Genomic DNA, 17287 nt, shown 5'->3' with positions numbered 1-17287 from the left:
AAAATGAAATGGCAGGGCATCTGGGTCGTTCAGTCGGTCAAGTGTCTGACTCTTGGTTTCAGCTTAGGTCATGATCTTAGGGTCATGAGAGCAAGCCTTGTGTAGGGTTCCATGCTCAGTGTGGATTCTGCTTAAGGTTCCCTCCCTCTGCCTCTCCCTCCACTCATACTCACTCTCTCTCTAAAATAAATAAATCTTTTTAAAAAATGAAAAGAAAATGGCAATGAAAAGAAGCAGAAAGGTCAACATAAAAAGAAACTAAGTAGTATGTTTTCTTTGTGTAGATGTATCCATACAGTTCTGCTCTGGTTGGTACAATAAATACAGGCCAAGGATTGGATGGGGCTCTTGATGGAGGCATTCTACATTTGTTGAGTTTACAGGCTTGGTGTAATGACAAAAGGTTCATTTTTACAGATGAATAAGAAAAATATGCTTTAAAAATGCAACACAATGGTATCAGAATAAGAAAGAAGTCTTCTACAAATTGAAGTTTAAGTGGCTCATTTTATTCTAGGTTATTGTCTGGCATATATTAAGGACACAGTAAATGCCAATTCTTAACATTAGTATTACCTTAGTGCTTTTAGTTCACTAATGATCCTAAAAACAAGATGACTGGAGTGAGTTAACATGTAGAACTGTCCACTCCTCAAGCTAAAAAGAATTATATAACTTCAGGTAAAGTGGTCCTTGATTCTGACCTCCCCTTTTGTTTTTCATTTATTAGGCTGACTCTTCCTCTGAGGCCTTTCAAATCCCCTATGTACGACAAAATGACACTGGAGTTAGGTGGTGGGGGTAAGGGGTAGTGAGGTAAACATTCGGCTGTGGAATGAAGTCATCCTACATTTAGAGAGATGGTGGCTTCTTGCTCCCAATCAAGTCACTCAAATCCAGGATATTTGGGGGGAGGTGGATCTGGGTAGCTCAGTTGGTTAAGCAGCTGCCTTTGGTTCAAGTTATGATTTCATGGGTCATGGGATGGAGCCCCGTATAGAGCAGCCTGCTTCTCCCTTTCCCTCTGCCTGTCCCCTCCCCACTTTGTGCTCTCTCACTCTCTCTCTCTCTCTCAAACAAATAAAATCTTTTTAAAAAAATCAGGGACATTTGGAAACTGATTGAACTAAATTAGGAAAAAAGGAACAAAAGAAATAATATTTGTTTATTAATCAAAGTTATGTCAACAATATTATAACACCATAACACTCCCACTAATTTAACGCTTGTAATGAATCAGGTATTATGCCGGCATTTTATACATGTTTTCTCATTTACTCTTCTGAACAATTCCATGAGGTAAATATTTGTTCATATATTAAAGGTCAGGACACTTAAGCTCAGAAAGAGTACACTATTTGATAAGGTCAGACAGCTGATAGGTAATGGAGCTAGGAGTCAAACCAAGGCTTTAAGATTAAGTCATCCTCTAACCACCATCTTCTCCTGCCAACAAAGAAACTTCTTAAGTCAACCATTTGAAGTCATGTAGGAACTCTTGGTGAATTGTCTGTCTACATTTGCCATCTGTGAAGATGTTGTGCTGGAGGGGACAGTGAACAATGAATGATGATGCATCATGGCAAATGCTGTCTTGTTGGTGTAAATTAACTACAGGGATGTGAAGAGTGGGCAAAAGGAACTTGTTCTGTGATCTTCGGAGGTCATGGAGCTTCTCCAACTTGAGTTTCATCATCTGTATATGGAGTGATAATCTCTTATTCAAAACATCATGAAAATCATATGTAAAGAATGTGAAAACACTTTGCATCTTGTGAACTTCAAAGTGAAATATGCAGATCAGCTACCTGGATGCAACGACAAAGTCCAACTTTTCCCTTGGCAGGAAAGTATACCTTAAAATCTGGCCTCAGCCTCACTTCTAGGTGACATTTTTCTTTCCTTCTGTGTTCATTGAGCAATGTGAATCCTTGCTTTTCCACAAACACAGCTATGCTTTTCCATCTTTGCCCTTTTGCTTGTGCATTTTCTCCACAGAGAATGCCATTTCATGCTCAACACTATCTATTAAAATCATGTCCTTCAAGGTCTTGTTCAAACTCCACTGCTTTCATTAAGCCTTCATGATCACAACAGTCTTGTGTGATATTTTTCATCTGACTTACTATGGCTTTCTTACTTTATCTATCTCATACTATCTGTGAGATTTTTATGTCTTACCCTTTTACTAGATTCAGGGTTCCTTGAAGGTAGAGAGAATATATGATGTGCCTTTGAAAAAAAAAAAACAAAAACAACAACATAATGCCATAAAATATTTATTGAATAAAGGCACTATTTTTTTAATTATCAACATGATATAACCAAATTATGGACACTCTGGGAAATACAAGAGGAAAGAGAAAAATACCTTTAGTCCACCATATAGTATAATAACTTTTATCTTTGGGGTCTGAACTCTTATCCATCTTTTTCATTTGACATTTTGCATTTTATGCAACTGAATTTATATCTTGATATCTTAAATTTTTACCATTTCACAAGCATGTTTCCATGTGACTAGGTGGTCTTTATAGTAATTTTTAATAATTTCATAGTGTGCTGAAGGAACATTCAAGCATTGGCAAATTTTGATTTAGGTACTGGTGTCATAGAGTCATCAAACAGCATTCTTATGTGTTCTTTCTGACTCCCTCCCACCAATTGCACTCTACAGTTCATGTTCCACCCACTGCTAATATTGCTTCACTGTAACAAACACTTTGAAATACATAAAAGCTGTCTCCAGAGATATTGCTTATTCGGTTCATCTCCAGTCCCTTTTCCTCACTTAACATTTCTAATGAGAAATGCTGCAGCTCCCCTCACCTCCAGGGTCTTCCAGAATAGTTGTGGTAACTTGTAGTTTCCTTGTGAATGGACTTAGACCACCAACATCCCACTTCAGGCCAGATGGCATTTATACAGTTTGGCAGGAAGTTCTCTACTTGTCCTACAAGTTTTTCTTAAAAGCAATTTAGACTATTAAAACCAGCTGGGATAGGATGCCATATTAAATGTATTTATTTATTTTCCAACACCATTGGCCACATTAAGCCGATTCATAGGAAGAAAAAAAAGAAAAGAAGGAAAAGCAAGGCCCTTGACGTTACATGTCTGATGAGAAAATATAATTCAAATACCTAGTATGGTCATCATCTCCTTTAAATCCTTAAAATATTTACTACCTGTAAGGTTTATATAGCATCAATCATATATTTTATTATATTGATGGCATTATATGACATACTTATGCCTTATTTTAACTAATCCCCTTGGTGTAGAATGGATAATGCCTAAAATGTTTTTTTCCCCACAGTGCTTTGCCTATAGTTGTGCTCAATAAATGGGAAGAGTTTGATCTTTGAGTTATTAGAATCTGTGAAGTAGCAAAGTTATTTCTGACTCAGAAATTTTATGCTCATAATCTTGAAAATGTAAGTTGTACATGGATTTCCTCAAAGACAATTCTGACTGCTATCAATATGACAAACTCTACAATAGCCTCTGCCTGTGAGTATGGGCAAGATAATTGTCTTTGTCACATTAACCATGTTTCCTCTATTTAATGACTGTGAAAGCCAAACTTTAATGCAAAAACCCTTGTTCAGTTGTAATAAAACCTTACCATTTTGAAAATCTGCCCCAGTACACAAATGAAATAGTACTGGTATAATTCTGGCCTCTAGCCCAAAAAAACATTCACAGACATTGAATCCATTGAATCTTAGGGGATCTCTTCACAAATGATGAGGATGAATAGTTAATAACTCTTTTGGTATCCCAGAAAGTATCTCCAGTATAATGCTGTCAGTTTTTGCTCATTTATTCCTTTCACTATGGACAAAGCACTATGATGTGCCCTATAAAGAATATAAATATAAGTAACTATAATGCAGGGTATATGTGCAATAGAGATATATAAATAAGGTGATGTGGAGTTTCTGAAAGGAAGAGTTTATGTCCAACCAGGGGCATCAGTGAAGGCTACAGCAGAGGGAGTATATAAAATCAGTCCTAGAGATAAGTAGAAAATAAATAGAATTTTTGTTCTTCAATTAATGTTTATCAGGTAATTCTTAAAAATACAGTAAATAACAACTAACTTAGTTTCATATGGATAACTTCTAGATAAAAATATTATAATCATCTTCAGAGCAAAGTACTGAACAATGGTATACAAATGATAAAGAAAATGAGAAGTGTGAGGACAAGAACTTTTCATATTTAGATAGGATGAAGTAAAACACAGCAGGCCAAGATGTTCTCTGTGGCAACTGACAAAAAGTGAATAAGTTAATATTTTAAAATATTTTGCAAGGCATCAGAGAGCACTAAAAGCAATTAAGAGTAAGTAAACTAAACTTCCAAAGAAGGGAACAGTGTTCTGAAGTAAGCCGGCAATGGCCAGTAATTTTTTTCTCTGGGGACATCTTTAAGTCCTGGCCACAAGTTGATCAAACTTGGCTCAATCAGAGAATCTGTGATGTGGGAAAGAGAAACCAGCAAACTTAGCTGTAATATAGAACCGGAGTGACAAAATAAAAACTTGAGGAAACCTAAACACAACCAGTTTTTCCTGAAGGGAAATGTTTGGAATTCTGGTGTTGTTTAGGAGAAATGTTATTCAGGCCAAAAACTTCTAGAAGGCAGGAGAAAGTTCCCAAAATCTCACAGTGCTTAGGAATTAAAAAATTTGCCAGGTAAAGAAAACTGCTTCAAATATATGACTCCATTTCCTTAAGACATTTGTGAATTTTAAAGTTATACACATTAGGAAGATAAAAAATTAAGCTGAAAGCCACTGGAGGGAAGAGCTGAATCTTCTTCAGACTTCAGGCTGAGGATACAAAGACCAGACTCTCAGCCAAGAGTCTGGGAGAGACTGCCGTGGAATAGGAACAAACTAAGGGTAGAAGAAGAAATCCTGAAATGAGATCCAGCTAAACTCAGTCCCTGAATGAATTGAGATAATCACCTCCTCATTCTATCTGCATAACAGAGTTAAGAGGAAACTTTCCCTAATGGAAGATAAAATTATGTTGAGCCACTACAGTTCTTTTATACATAAAACCATTAATTCAGTCAAAAATTATTAGACAGGAGAAAAAAACACAAGACCATATGATCTAAATCAACAGAACAAAAAGAGATAATAAATAAACCCACTACTGATCTAGATTTTTGAGTCAGCAAATAAATAACTATGATCAATATATTAAATAAAATGTAGGAAAAGTAGAGAAAATGAATGAAAGGATGGAAAATTCACCAAAGAATTAGAATCTGGATTTTAAAATAACCAACTAGATATTCTAAAACTAAAAAGAAAAAAATAAAGTATCTTAAATTAACTCAGTGAATGGAGTGAACAGCAAATTAGATACAACAGAACAAAGATTGGTAAACTGAAAGAAAGATTAACAGAAAATATCCAAATGAAGCACAGAGAGAAAAAAGAATGCAAAAGGTATATATATATGAAAGGACAAATATGTAGGTAACTATAAATGAATATTGACCATACAAAACAATTGCAAATTCTTGTGAAATTTAAAATAAATAGATAACTAAATTCTATAACAAGAATAATTCAAAGGACAGGGAATGGTAAATAGAATTCAAATATTCTAAGTTTCTAGCAGTATTAGGGAAGAGGTAAAATAATAATTTGTATTAAGTCAAGAAGACATGTTGTGGTCTCTAGGTTAACTATCAAAAGAATAATAAAAATTGTAAAACTAACAAATAAGAGAAAATGGTATGACAAAAGTATTCAATTAATTTAAGAAAATGCAAGAAAAGAGAGAGAAGAAGATACAAAGCAGACTAAAGAAAAAGCAAATAATAAGATGGGAGATATAAAACCAAATATATCAGTAATTTCATTAAAGATGAATGGATTAAATACTCAAAGTGAAAGAATAAGATTGTTAGGCTGGTTTTTAAAAACTCATTAGATGATGTTTACAGGAAACAAAATTTAAATGTAAGAAAAAACCAAAAGAAAGCTGCTATAGCTGTAATATCACCAGGTATAATATAAACATAAGCAGAATTTTAAAAGTTCATCAAAATGGGCAAACCTAGCACCTTTGGGTTGGTGGTATTTAGCATATTAGACGCTGTTTTACATACTATAAATCAGTTGTAACTACTCTGTTTTAAGAAACGATTTTGTACAAAACATCATCTAATATGAAAGAAAAAAGGAAAGAAAGAAAAAAGATAAAGGATAAATAAACAGGGAAAGAGAGAGTAAGATGATCTTGGATATTTATTTATTTATTCATTTATTTATTTGATCTTGGATATTTAATATAAGCTCTCCCAGAATTTATACCTGTGGCTTAAATTTCTCACATGATTCTTAGATCTTTGGACCATCCCCACAGCATTTTCTTTAGACATGGTTCCTAGTCTCCAGGAAGTCTGCACTGCATGTCCCCTAATATCTACCCACACACAAACACAGCCCTCTCAGTAACGTTTAGGAGAAAAAAGGTATTATGTCCTCCCCCAAATCCTAAGACTAGGGATGAAGATGAAGGGCATAAAGTAATGATGGAGGCAGGATGACCTGAGAATTTTTTTATTCCGAGAATAAAAAGAATCTTGTTCTGTAGAAAAGAAATATATAAGGAAGTATTATTCATCCCAAAATTAAAAGAAAACCCAAAAATCTCTGTCTGGGGGTAAAAAGTCATGGAATATGTTCAGTATATATTTCTTCAGCTACCAGTTAGACTCTCAGATTCAGGTTTGATTCCAAAACGCCAGGAGAGACAGAGCAAATGAATTGTGTGAGAAGTGAGTAGCTAATGGGAGAGGCAGATAGTGTTAATGAATTCCAAAGGGCTTGTTCCATCAAGAAAGATTCCATTAATCTGCAGAAGCCTAACTCCTAGGACCTCATAAGACACATTCTGTTAGTGTCAGTGTTCCACACCAATTACAGATTTCTGAAGGGCCATCAGAGCAAAACTATGCCCTTAATATGTAAGCCGGCACTGCTGTAACTAAGATTGCAATTGGACTGGGACAAATCTCTATGATCTTGATATATGAAAATCCAAATAGATGGTTTCCACAGAAATGAATAAAAACATTTCCAAATTACTTATTCAGAATTAATCCACTGCAGCTCTGCAAAGCAAATACATTTGATGAGGCTCAGTAAAGCAGCCAATGAAAAATAAACTAAAATCGCCCAATAAGGTAGTGCTGTTCACTAACACAAAATCCATGCACAGTTAAAATATGAATTTAGACAAGGTGTTATCTTTTAATTTCAAGTATATAAATCCGTAAAGTTAATAATTGGAAACACCTTAAAGATCATTGGATGCAGTTTTAAATAGATAAAAAGAGCAAAAGCTATAACCACTGACCCTCCTATCCAAATCTTGATTCTGTTGTTTCCTAGCTAGGTTAACTTGGGCAAGCTAAATTCTTCTCTCTCAGCCTTAGATTTATCATCTGCAAAATGGGAGTAATAATACTTTTTTCTTGGGTGTGATGAACTAATTTTACCTTTTCAGATGAAGGAAGCATAATACAGAGAGACAAAGAGTTGTATTCAAGACCATCATTGGTAAGAGAAAGAGATAAATTTAGGAGCCACATAACTGGCCTCAGAGTCCCAAAGCAATCCTCTTCTACTTCTGTTCTGTTTCCATTTCGACAAGTAAACTGATCTAGAAACATGGGAAAATATCTCAGAAATCTATACTAAAATGATTTTTCTTCAAATATTCTGTGGATCCAAATCTACCTCTCCTTTCCCCAAAAAAGTTTGAGTTTCAGATATCTGGCATTAAATCAAATATTCTAAAATTTGAACCCATGGCAAATATAGGTGGATATTAAATGGATTTTTTTCTGTTGTTTCAAATGAAAATTTTGGCTAAGTCCTCAAAACTGAAGACAGTAGGTATTAAGTAGGTGGTAGTTAAGGTTCTCTAAGAAGCAAACACCAAAACAAGTGTAGATGTGAAAGAGATGTATTGAAGAAATTGCCCAACAGGGAAAAGGGGAGGGCACCAATGGAGACAGGAACCCTGACTATGCAATTCAGGTCCGACCCCAATGGAAGGAGAGAGGAAAGAAAAAAAGGTTGGGCACAAAGATTCTCAGCCTGCAGCAAAAGCCTAAGGTTTGAAGAAGGCCAAGGGGAAGTCCTGGAGGCAAAAATCACTCTTAAGAGAAGTTCTCCACTTGGTAGGAACAAGCCTGTCTTTAGCATCCCTGACACGCTCCATCATTTGCTGGAAGCAATCTGTGGGAAGTGTGGCTCTGGCATAAAGACAGCAATAGGTTCAGAACACAGCAGCTGGGACTGTGAGTCCAATATGCTCCCTACAGTAGAGGATCTGAGTGGCTCATTGTTACGGCTGCCTCACCACATTTTCTATATGTGAGCGTCATATCCCCAGAGGACTTGCTCAGAAGGAGGCTTACTGATCCAGTGACTATAACCTTCCAAAAGCAAAGACTGTAAATTAAAATATTTAAAAAATTGTTGTTGCTTCTGTAAATTAATTAGGGGGATATCTTCAAAGAGAATTTATAGGCAAAAGAGTGCTGAGACATTTCATCTCCCCTCAGACATTCACGGAAATTGAAGTCATCTGATTGAGTAGAAGCTGAGATCCCTCACTGCCTACCCCAAGCTACCATGCTTGCTATAAAACATGACTTCCACACCAGAACAGAAAGCCAGACCATCCCTGGGATAACCTGATACATGCCACCATTGAGTTAGGGGCCACAGAGAGCAATGTTTACCTTCCCTTAACCTGGGGAAGACTGAAGGTGAGATTCTGGTTGGAGAGCCACTAGCATATGTGAATTAGGCACACGCTCTTCACATCAGAGCTCTCTATTATTTGAGAGACAGATTTATACAGCCTCAGAAAGGGCAAAGGCAATGCAATGCCACTGTTCATTGCCTTGTCACTTATTTGTGATTTGAAATACATTATTTTAACTCCTGATCTTCAATTTTTTCATCTATGAATAAGAATAGTAATTCCTAAAAAAAAATAAAATAAATTTTAAAAAAGAATAGTAATTCCTACTCCAAAAGTTTGTCATCAGAATTAAATGAAATGTACCTAACAGCTTGAGAAATCTCAACAAATAGTAACTTTGTTCCCAAGTAGTTAGTGCTCTATAATCCTTGCCTATCATACAGATGGAGAAAACACAGATTTTGTCATTTAAATAGCACCTTTCAAAATAAATAAATAAATAAATAAATAAATAAATAAATAAATAGCACCTTTCAAGAACTTGCTGCCCAAAAAGGAATTTATTGAAGACCTTTGGACTCAGTGGTACTTAGGACAGCTAATGAACTTTTTCACTACTCTTACCATTTAAGGACAATACTTTAATAAGTCCCAATGTTTCATTATTTAATAGCTATAAATCACTTTACAGATTTCTTGGAGTTAATGACGTGACAGGGTGACTGACCATCCCAATTGCCCTGGTATCTTCACAGTTTTACCACTGTCAAGTGTCAAAAAACCAAGACATTGCGTCAGCTACATGTTAAGCTCTCAGAACATTGCCTAGAATATTTTAGGCATTCGATGAGCGTTAAGTTTTGTTGTTATTTTTGTTTATAGAAATTTTATCTTTACAGGTCAAATTATGCATAATAACCTAGTACTAGAAATAGCCAAAAAGTCTCACAGGAGGTAACATTAAATAAACTGTAGTACATCCCTGACATGGAATCAATAAAAAGAAATGAAGTACTCATACATGTGACAATCTGGATAAATCACTGGTTTAGGCTGAGGTAATAAAGTCATCCCAAATGATCACCTACTATGTGAATTTGTATAGTATTCTTAAAATGACAAAATTAAATAATAGAGAATAGATGAGCAGTTGTCAAGGGTTAAGGAAGAGGTGGGGGCAGGAGGGAAGAGGACAACATGAGAGGTCCTTGTGGTGATGAAATGTTCTGTACCCTGACTAGATCATTGTCAGTATTCTGGTTGTGACATTCTATCATACTTTTTGCTAGATGTTACCATTGGCAGAAAACTAGGTAAAGGGCACACAGGATCTCTCTGCATCATTTCCTACAACTCCATGTAAGCCTACAATTATCTCACCATAAGACACTTAATTGACAAAAATCTGAAAGTATAAGAAAACCAGAGGGCAAAGTCTACCTGGAGTCGATTAGATTGCTTTTTTTATCATCTGATACAATAAAAAGTGGAAAGTTTCAGATGAGTTGTTGCAAAAGTCAATTAAAGTTTTAAAAAAAGAACGAAAAATACAAAAATACCTTAAAGATTTTATTGTAACTCAAGCCCTGGTAGAGCTCTGTGTGTGGCTGTGAGCACCCAGACACCACTATCCACCATCTACAGGTCGCTTCTTTAAAGCAAAGAAAGCTTAAGGAATTTGGGACACGACCCAAGTACTCCACTTCTAGGTTTTTCATAGTTTTTTTGTTTTGTTTTGTTTCTCCTTTTTAAGGTATTTTCTAGTTCTCTCCCACACACATCTAATTCAACACATTTTCAAAGCAACTCTCTGGTTCTCTCCAAAGGAACCATAAAAATGAAATTACCATACTAGCAATCCCTACACTGGGATAACTACTCTTAATATGTGGTACAAATCCTTCACTGCAGATCTAATTCCAATGCATTTTTAACTGAGGTGAATTTTTAGGTGCGCTTATTTGTACTTCTTTTCTATAGGGTATGTGCTACTTTTGTAATAACAAATTAAGTGTTGAAAAATAAATGTTCCGGGATCCCTGGGTGGCGCAGCGGTTTGGCGCCTGCCTTTGGCTCAGGGCGCGATCCTGGAGACCCCGGATCGAATCCCACGTCGGGCTCCCTGCATGGAGCCTGCTTCTCCCTCTGCCTATGTCTCTGCCTCTCTCTCTGTGTGACTATCATAAATAAATAAAAATTTAAAAAAAAAAAAAAGAAAAAGAAATGTTCCTATAATTTAAAAAATTAGATAAATAAGTTTTGTAATAAAAAAAAAATAAGTTATCAATGTTTCCATAGTCCTCCTTAGTACCCTTCCCACCACCACAAAAAGAGAAATGTCTGTCTGAGGCAAATTGTTTATCCATTTCATTTTTCCATTGCACTCACTAGAATCCTAGACCACTTTCTTCCCATTTCAGGCAGCATTTGTGTTCAGGAAAATATAAACTAATTTGTACACCAACAAAAATAAAGTATAACTAAAATGGGAAATATGCATTATAGGTTTTACAAAATAAGTACCCTTTTATAGTCCATTCTAAACCCAAATGTAAGTTGTCTGAGAGAATTGTTGGCTCTGTTATCTTGATGCATATTAAGCTAATAGAATTCATTAATGAAACAACTAATCTGCAACGATGAAGACATATAAGGTATTCTCATTTGAGGAGTTAACCCAATAGTTGAATAATTGCTGTCAATCCTGTTTAATATAGTTAAGTGGGTTGCCCATGTTTTGAAAATAGTGTTTATGATCACCTGGGAACTTCTGTCCTTTCCTGCCTCATTCAATCAAGCCCCTGTACAGAGAGGCCTGGTAACAGAATTGTGTGTGTGTGTGTGTATGTGTTTGTGTTTGTATAAAAAACTCAGGAAGGTAAACATGTGTATACCCCGAAGTAATGGAATATGTGCATTTGTATATAAAAGATTGTTGTCTGTGTGTGGGTGCATACTTGCACCTGTGGAGAAGCCTAAAGCTTTTGACTAAATTCCAAACCAAGTATACATTATAAACCACATGATGTACTGGGAAGAGCAAAGGAGGAGAATTTGGGAGACCACTCACAAGCCCCATTGTTGACAGTCCAATTTCTACAATCGACTTTGACTTCCTGCTTAGAGAGCCAATGGCCTTGCTTACAAACTACCTGAAGACAGTGATTTCTCAGAGGACACTGAACAGGAAAGAGGAGAAATCTAGTGAAAGAGAAACAAGTGCACTCAGGATGAACCTCACAAGGGAAAACTGAATCTCAATGTTTAGAATTTAATTTTTCTGGTAATGGTGTAATTCTTCTCTCGAGTGAATCACTCTTTACTCCACTTATTTTGCACATATTATCTTGAAGTCACAATTTTTAATCTCTAATTATCTTACCACATAATTTAGACCTCGGTATATAGCAGTAAGATATGTGTTATGTAAACTAGCCTGGTGCTAAACTGTTCAGCTAGCGTAGGTCTTGGCATATCCATTTTTAAAATATATCTCTGTTCACAGCCCAACTTGGTGAAGCAATGCAATGGTATAACCTGTATGACAATGGTCATGAAAAATACTAAAACAAGATCCTAAAAAGCTGCTAAGTCAAAGGGTGGGAAAGGGCTCTCAGAAAGCATGCTTCTTTCTGCCAAGAGAAATTTAAAACTTCTCATCCCATTTTCCCCAAGAAGTTAACAGGTAGAGAGAGCATGAAAGTGGATGTCAGGCAGAGCTGCATCAGGAGGAAGAAGGAAGGGGGAAAGGGCAGGAGAGAAACAAGAAGGAGTACTAACTGCAGAAAAGAGACAGAACCTGGAAGAAGAAAGAGAAAGCAGATTCAGGACAAAGACCATTCTTTTAGCCATCGTACTATGAGGTAAAATCAATTTCTTCACCATTTTGGTAATCTTAACATTGACTTCCACTGTTACCAGCAGAACATAGCATTCTGCTTACTCACATGACGTGAAAGAAAGAAAGAAAGAAAGAAAGAAAGAAAGAAAGAAAGAAAGAAAGAAAAAGAAAGAAAGAAAGAGAAAGAAAGAAAAAGAAGAAAGCTTTATTTAATGGTCAATCTTATCTGTGTTTGATGGGACAGGAGCTCTTCTACAGGAAAGAACATTAACAATCTCCTATCCTTTTCTGGGCCTCCAAACAAAAATACCCCAGAAAGACTCACTCCTCTTACTCTTTGTAAATTACATAATAAACAGAATCTCATTGGAAACTTTTGTCCTTGTTCAGGGTCAGCCTCTCATCTTAGTCATCCAGTCTACTGATAACATAGTTGAACTTGAAATTTTATTAATCTGCTCTACTTAGTATGTGAATTACTTTGGGAAAGAAAATTGACAGTAGATTCTAAGCAATAAACATATCCAAATCTGTAAGTTTTGATCCAACCTTCTTCTACCATCCAAAAGGGCCTAACATTGAAATTCCAGCTGAATTATATCTTTTTAAGATTTTATTTACTTATTTGAGAGAGAGAGAGACAGCATGAGAAGCGGGAGGAACAGACTACCCACTGAACAGAGAGCACAATGTGGGGCTCAATTCCAGGACCCTGAGATCATGACCTGAGCCAAAGGCAGCTGCTTAACCAACTTAGCCATCAAGGTGCCCCTGCAATGAATTGTATTAACACATATTTTACTTAATGCAAACTGTAAGGTCTAGCAATGTAATGGAAACATTCCCTTTCAAAAGAAAAATAAGGAGGTTGCTGGGTGGCTCAGTCAATTAAGCATCTGACTTGATTTTGGCTGGGGTCATGATCTCAGGTGGTGAGATCAAGCCCCAAGATGGCCTCCCCACTCAACAGAGAGTCTGCTGGAGATTCTCTTTCCCTCTCCCTCTCCCTCTCACCCTCACCATCTCTCTGTCCCTCTGTCTCTCAAATAAATAAATAAATAAATCTTTTTAAAAAATAAAACATCTGGTACATGTATTCGCATGTAAAATATATACTTGACACCTGGTAGATACTCAAAACACATCATCATCATCATAGCACCTAGTGTTTCACATTTATTTATATATTTATTTATTCATGCGAGACACAGAGAGAGAGAGGCAGAGACACAGGCAGAGAGAGAGGCAGACTCCCTGTATGGAGCCCATGTGGGACTCGATCCCAGGAACCCCAGGATGACGCCCTGAGCTGAAAGGCAGCCGCTCAACTGCTGAGCCACCCAGGTGCCCCCCACATTTATTTATTTAGCGATCTCTTTCACAAGACTTTGAGATGCCATCCTCCTGCCCCATTCTTATTTGAGGACACATCCTACTCCAGGTCACTGTGCTGCCACCCAGCTCTGACGAGCCTTGACCACTGATCTAGACTTGAGTGTCTCATAGCCTCTGCCTTCCAGTGGTTCCAGTAGCCCACTCCTTCACTGCCTCAAAATTTCTGTATATTGACTTTCTACCATAGTTGTGCTTAAACTGTTTCAGTATACATAAGTACTAAGCCTTCTAGAAACGCGCACACACATACACACACACATTAGTAAAAAGGTTTCATTTGCAATGAATATCGATACCAGGACATTACAACAGATAAATTAAGAAAGCAAATGTTCAAGAATGATAGCCCTCAACATCCATGTACGTTTCTCATGTACTTTCTCCTCCTTCTTATTCCAGATAATCTTTTCTCCTACCTCTCATTCTAGGTTATCTTACCTCCAACATCCCACGTAACTGTCACCACAGTGTGGATGGTTCCATGTCAAATTGTATTTTTCCAACAGCTTCACATGTTTATTTCCCACTAATTACAGAAAGCCCATTCACTTATTCAGACAACTGAAATGATTCCATCATCAGGAATGATAATTTAGATTTATATCATCGTTAATATATATATGCTGTCCTCTACCTATATCATCTCATTTAATCAGCAATATTGCATTTTAAAGTTCCTCTCAAAATCTATATTAAAATCAGTGTATCACATGGAAAATAACCAGCACCAACTCTAGTTTAATAATAGAATAACATAAATTAGTACATTGTTATTATGTACATTTGTGCGTGCTTATTAACATTCCTTCTGAAAACAAGTTGCATTGAAATACTCTGTACATCTGGTTTTCCCAAAAATAACTCCTGGCTTCTCTGGGTGTCACAGTGTCTTCTCCCTGTAGGGTAAAATCTCTGATCTTCTCATCAGTGTCAGCCATGAATAATTTTACAACCTCCCAGCAGGTTATGTGCTTTGGAATTTTTCATTGGCCTGTGAAACATTTATTATATTCTGAGAACTTATTAAGCATGGTATAAAACATGGAAAAGATATAGTCCCTATCCAGTACCCTCTTCATCTAAATAGCACAAGCAACCAAATAAAAATAGTGTGTCGCGAAGATTGGTTTCAATTTCCTTCATTTCTTTTTAGGATTATGATGTCATTTTTCAAAGACCATGTCCGGGAGCTTCGGTCTAAGGAGAGCCTGTGGTCATATGAGATTAGAGGCTGGTTCACCAAAGAAATGAGTTTTGAACAAGACCCACTGAAGCAGAATTTGGGCCATACATCAGAAGAAACGCTGAAATGGAGCTTAGCATAAAAGAACTGAAACACCAGCTTTTTTTTTTTTCTTTTGCAGAAGCATCTACTAGATAAAATTCTGAATTTGGAGTTAAAGAAATGTTTGAATGCCAGTCCTTGCTCTTAGCAATGATGAAGCCCATGACCTTAGGCAAACGATTTTACCTCTTTCTACTTCTCTTTTCCCAGATGTGAAAAGGGGATAGTGTTTGGTCCTGTGCTGCTTGCAGAGATGAAGAATAGATACGCAGTGCTTGTAGAATAGATACACAGTGAGCATTTGCAATCTTGGTTGTAGGGGCCTGAGCACTTTGGTTGCTAACACTGGTTTCTCTCCTCCCATTAAGATTAACAGAACAGCTAGAGTCTTGCACAGGCCCAATCTCAAGCTTGTGTGCAAGACCTGGAGGAGAACAATACTCCCTTTGCTTCTCACCTAGATCTTCTCCCTAGCACAGGGAGAGGGCTAACATCCCTGCAATCATTGCACTGCCCCTCCCCAAGACAGGCTGAGGTCCAGGATGCCAGCAGGTAGGGGAGCCACTCCCTATCTGGAACCATCTGTACGAGATGGTCATGTGCTGAGGGACTTGCCATTTGTCCCACTCCAAAGCATGTCAATTAGCATTTACACAGAGCTTAATCACTAATCAACACTGTTGTATTTCACTGGGCTATCACAAGAACCCCAAGAGCTATCATCCAAGAGCTGCATAGCACCAGGGGACCAGACAAGTAGTCCTAGGTTAGAATTCCAGCTTAACCCGTCACCCAGTGTGTGCAAAGTATACAGCATCTCTAAGCCCCAAACCTCTGTCTACAACATAAGGATCACAAAAAGGATCTAATAGGGCTCTGTGAGTAGAAGGTATGGATTCAAGTAAAGCATTTAGTGTAATGCCTGGTTCATTGCGAGCATTTCATAAATGCTGGCTATGTTTGTTTGTTTTTTTTATTAGAATTTTATTTTTTAGAGAATTTTTAGATTCACAGGAAAATTCAGGGGAAGACACATAAATTTCCCATATATCCCCAGCCCTCACCAGCCCCCAGCAAATACACAGAGCCTCCTCCAATATCAACACCCCTCACCAGAGTGGTACATTCGTTACAACTGATGAACTCACACTGACATATCACAGTCACTCAAAAGTCCATGGTTTATATTATGGTCCCCTCTTAGTGTTGTGTAGTCTGTGAGTTTGGGCAAATGACAGGTACCCATCATGGCATCATACACAGTATTTTAATTGCCCTAAAAATCCTTTCTGTTCATCCCTTGCCCCCACCTCAACCTTAACAACCATGGATCTTTTTACTGTCTCCATAGTTTTGCCTTCTCCACGATGTCATATAGTTGGAATCATACGTAGCCTTCCCAGATTGACTTCTTTCACTTAGTAATATGCATTCAAGTTTCCTCCATGTTTTTTTTTTCATGGATTGGTAGCTCACTTTTTTTTAGTGTTGAAGAATATTCCATAGCCTGGTGTGCCGCCTGGTTATATTTTTAATGCACCTGTTGTAATGTGCGCATTCTTATACAGCCAGTAAGCAATAAATCAGGACTTTAACCCATGATTCCATCATCAGTACTCCTGCAGTCCAGGCTCAGATGAGCCCATGCAGCTGGCAAACACACTTAGACATGAAAATTGTAGCCCCACTCAGGGAATGGTCAATAGACTGTACACTTCTGCTGTTAGAGAGAAATTCTTATTCCTCTTGCATAGATAGACAACCATTACTGGGTAGAACACAGAGAGTGCTCACAGAGGTGTCCACTCTTTCTCTCAGCCAGTCTACTAAAGCAGGGCTGCCCAGACTCATACTCAAATACAGTAGCTCTGTATCTCCAACAAAATTTGTCCTTCTCAACAAAATTCCCAGTGGTGCTATTCTGCTGATCCACTGAGCAGACTTTGAGAAGGAAGAGAACAGCCTAGCATGCTCTCTAAAAGAGAAAATGTCAATGATTCAATAATTCATACC

At 37.1% G+C, this 17287-nt stretch overlaps 1 protein-coding gene across 1 annotated transcript in view; it reads left to right on the top strand.

Moving 5' to 3' along the window:
• Positions 1 to 16692, top strand: part of KLHL14 (kelch like family member 14) — a 116518-nt gene extending 99826 nt beyond the window's left edge. Inside the window, exon 9 of the mRNA XM_072829165.1 lies at positions 15143 to 16692. Within this exon, the coding sequence (XP_072685266.1) occupies positions 15143 to 15190 (48 nt within the window). The 3' untranslated portion in view covers positions 15191 to 16692. The remainder of the gene's footprint in view (positions 1 to 15142) is intronic.
• Positions 16693 to 17287: the final 595 nt, after the last annotated feature.

Source organism: Canis lupus, chromosome 6 (genome assembly GCF_048164855.1).
Source record: "Canis lupus baileyi chromosome 6, mCanLup2.hap1, whole genome shotgun sequence".
Taxonomy (NCBI): domain Eukaryota; kingdom Metazoa; phylum Chordata; class Mammalia; order Carnivora; family Canidae; genus Canis; species Canis lupus.
This window is presented reverse-complemented; position numbering and strand designations above follow the sequence as displayed.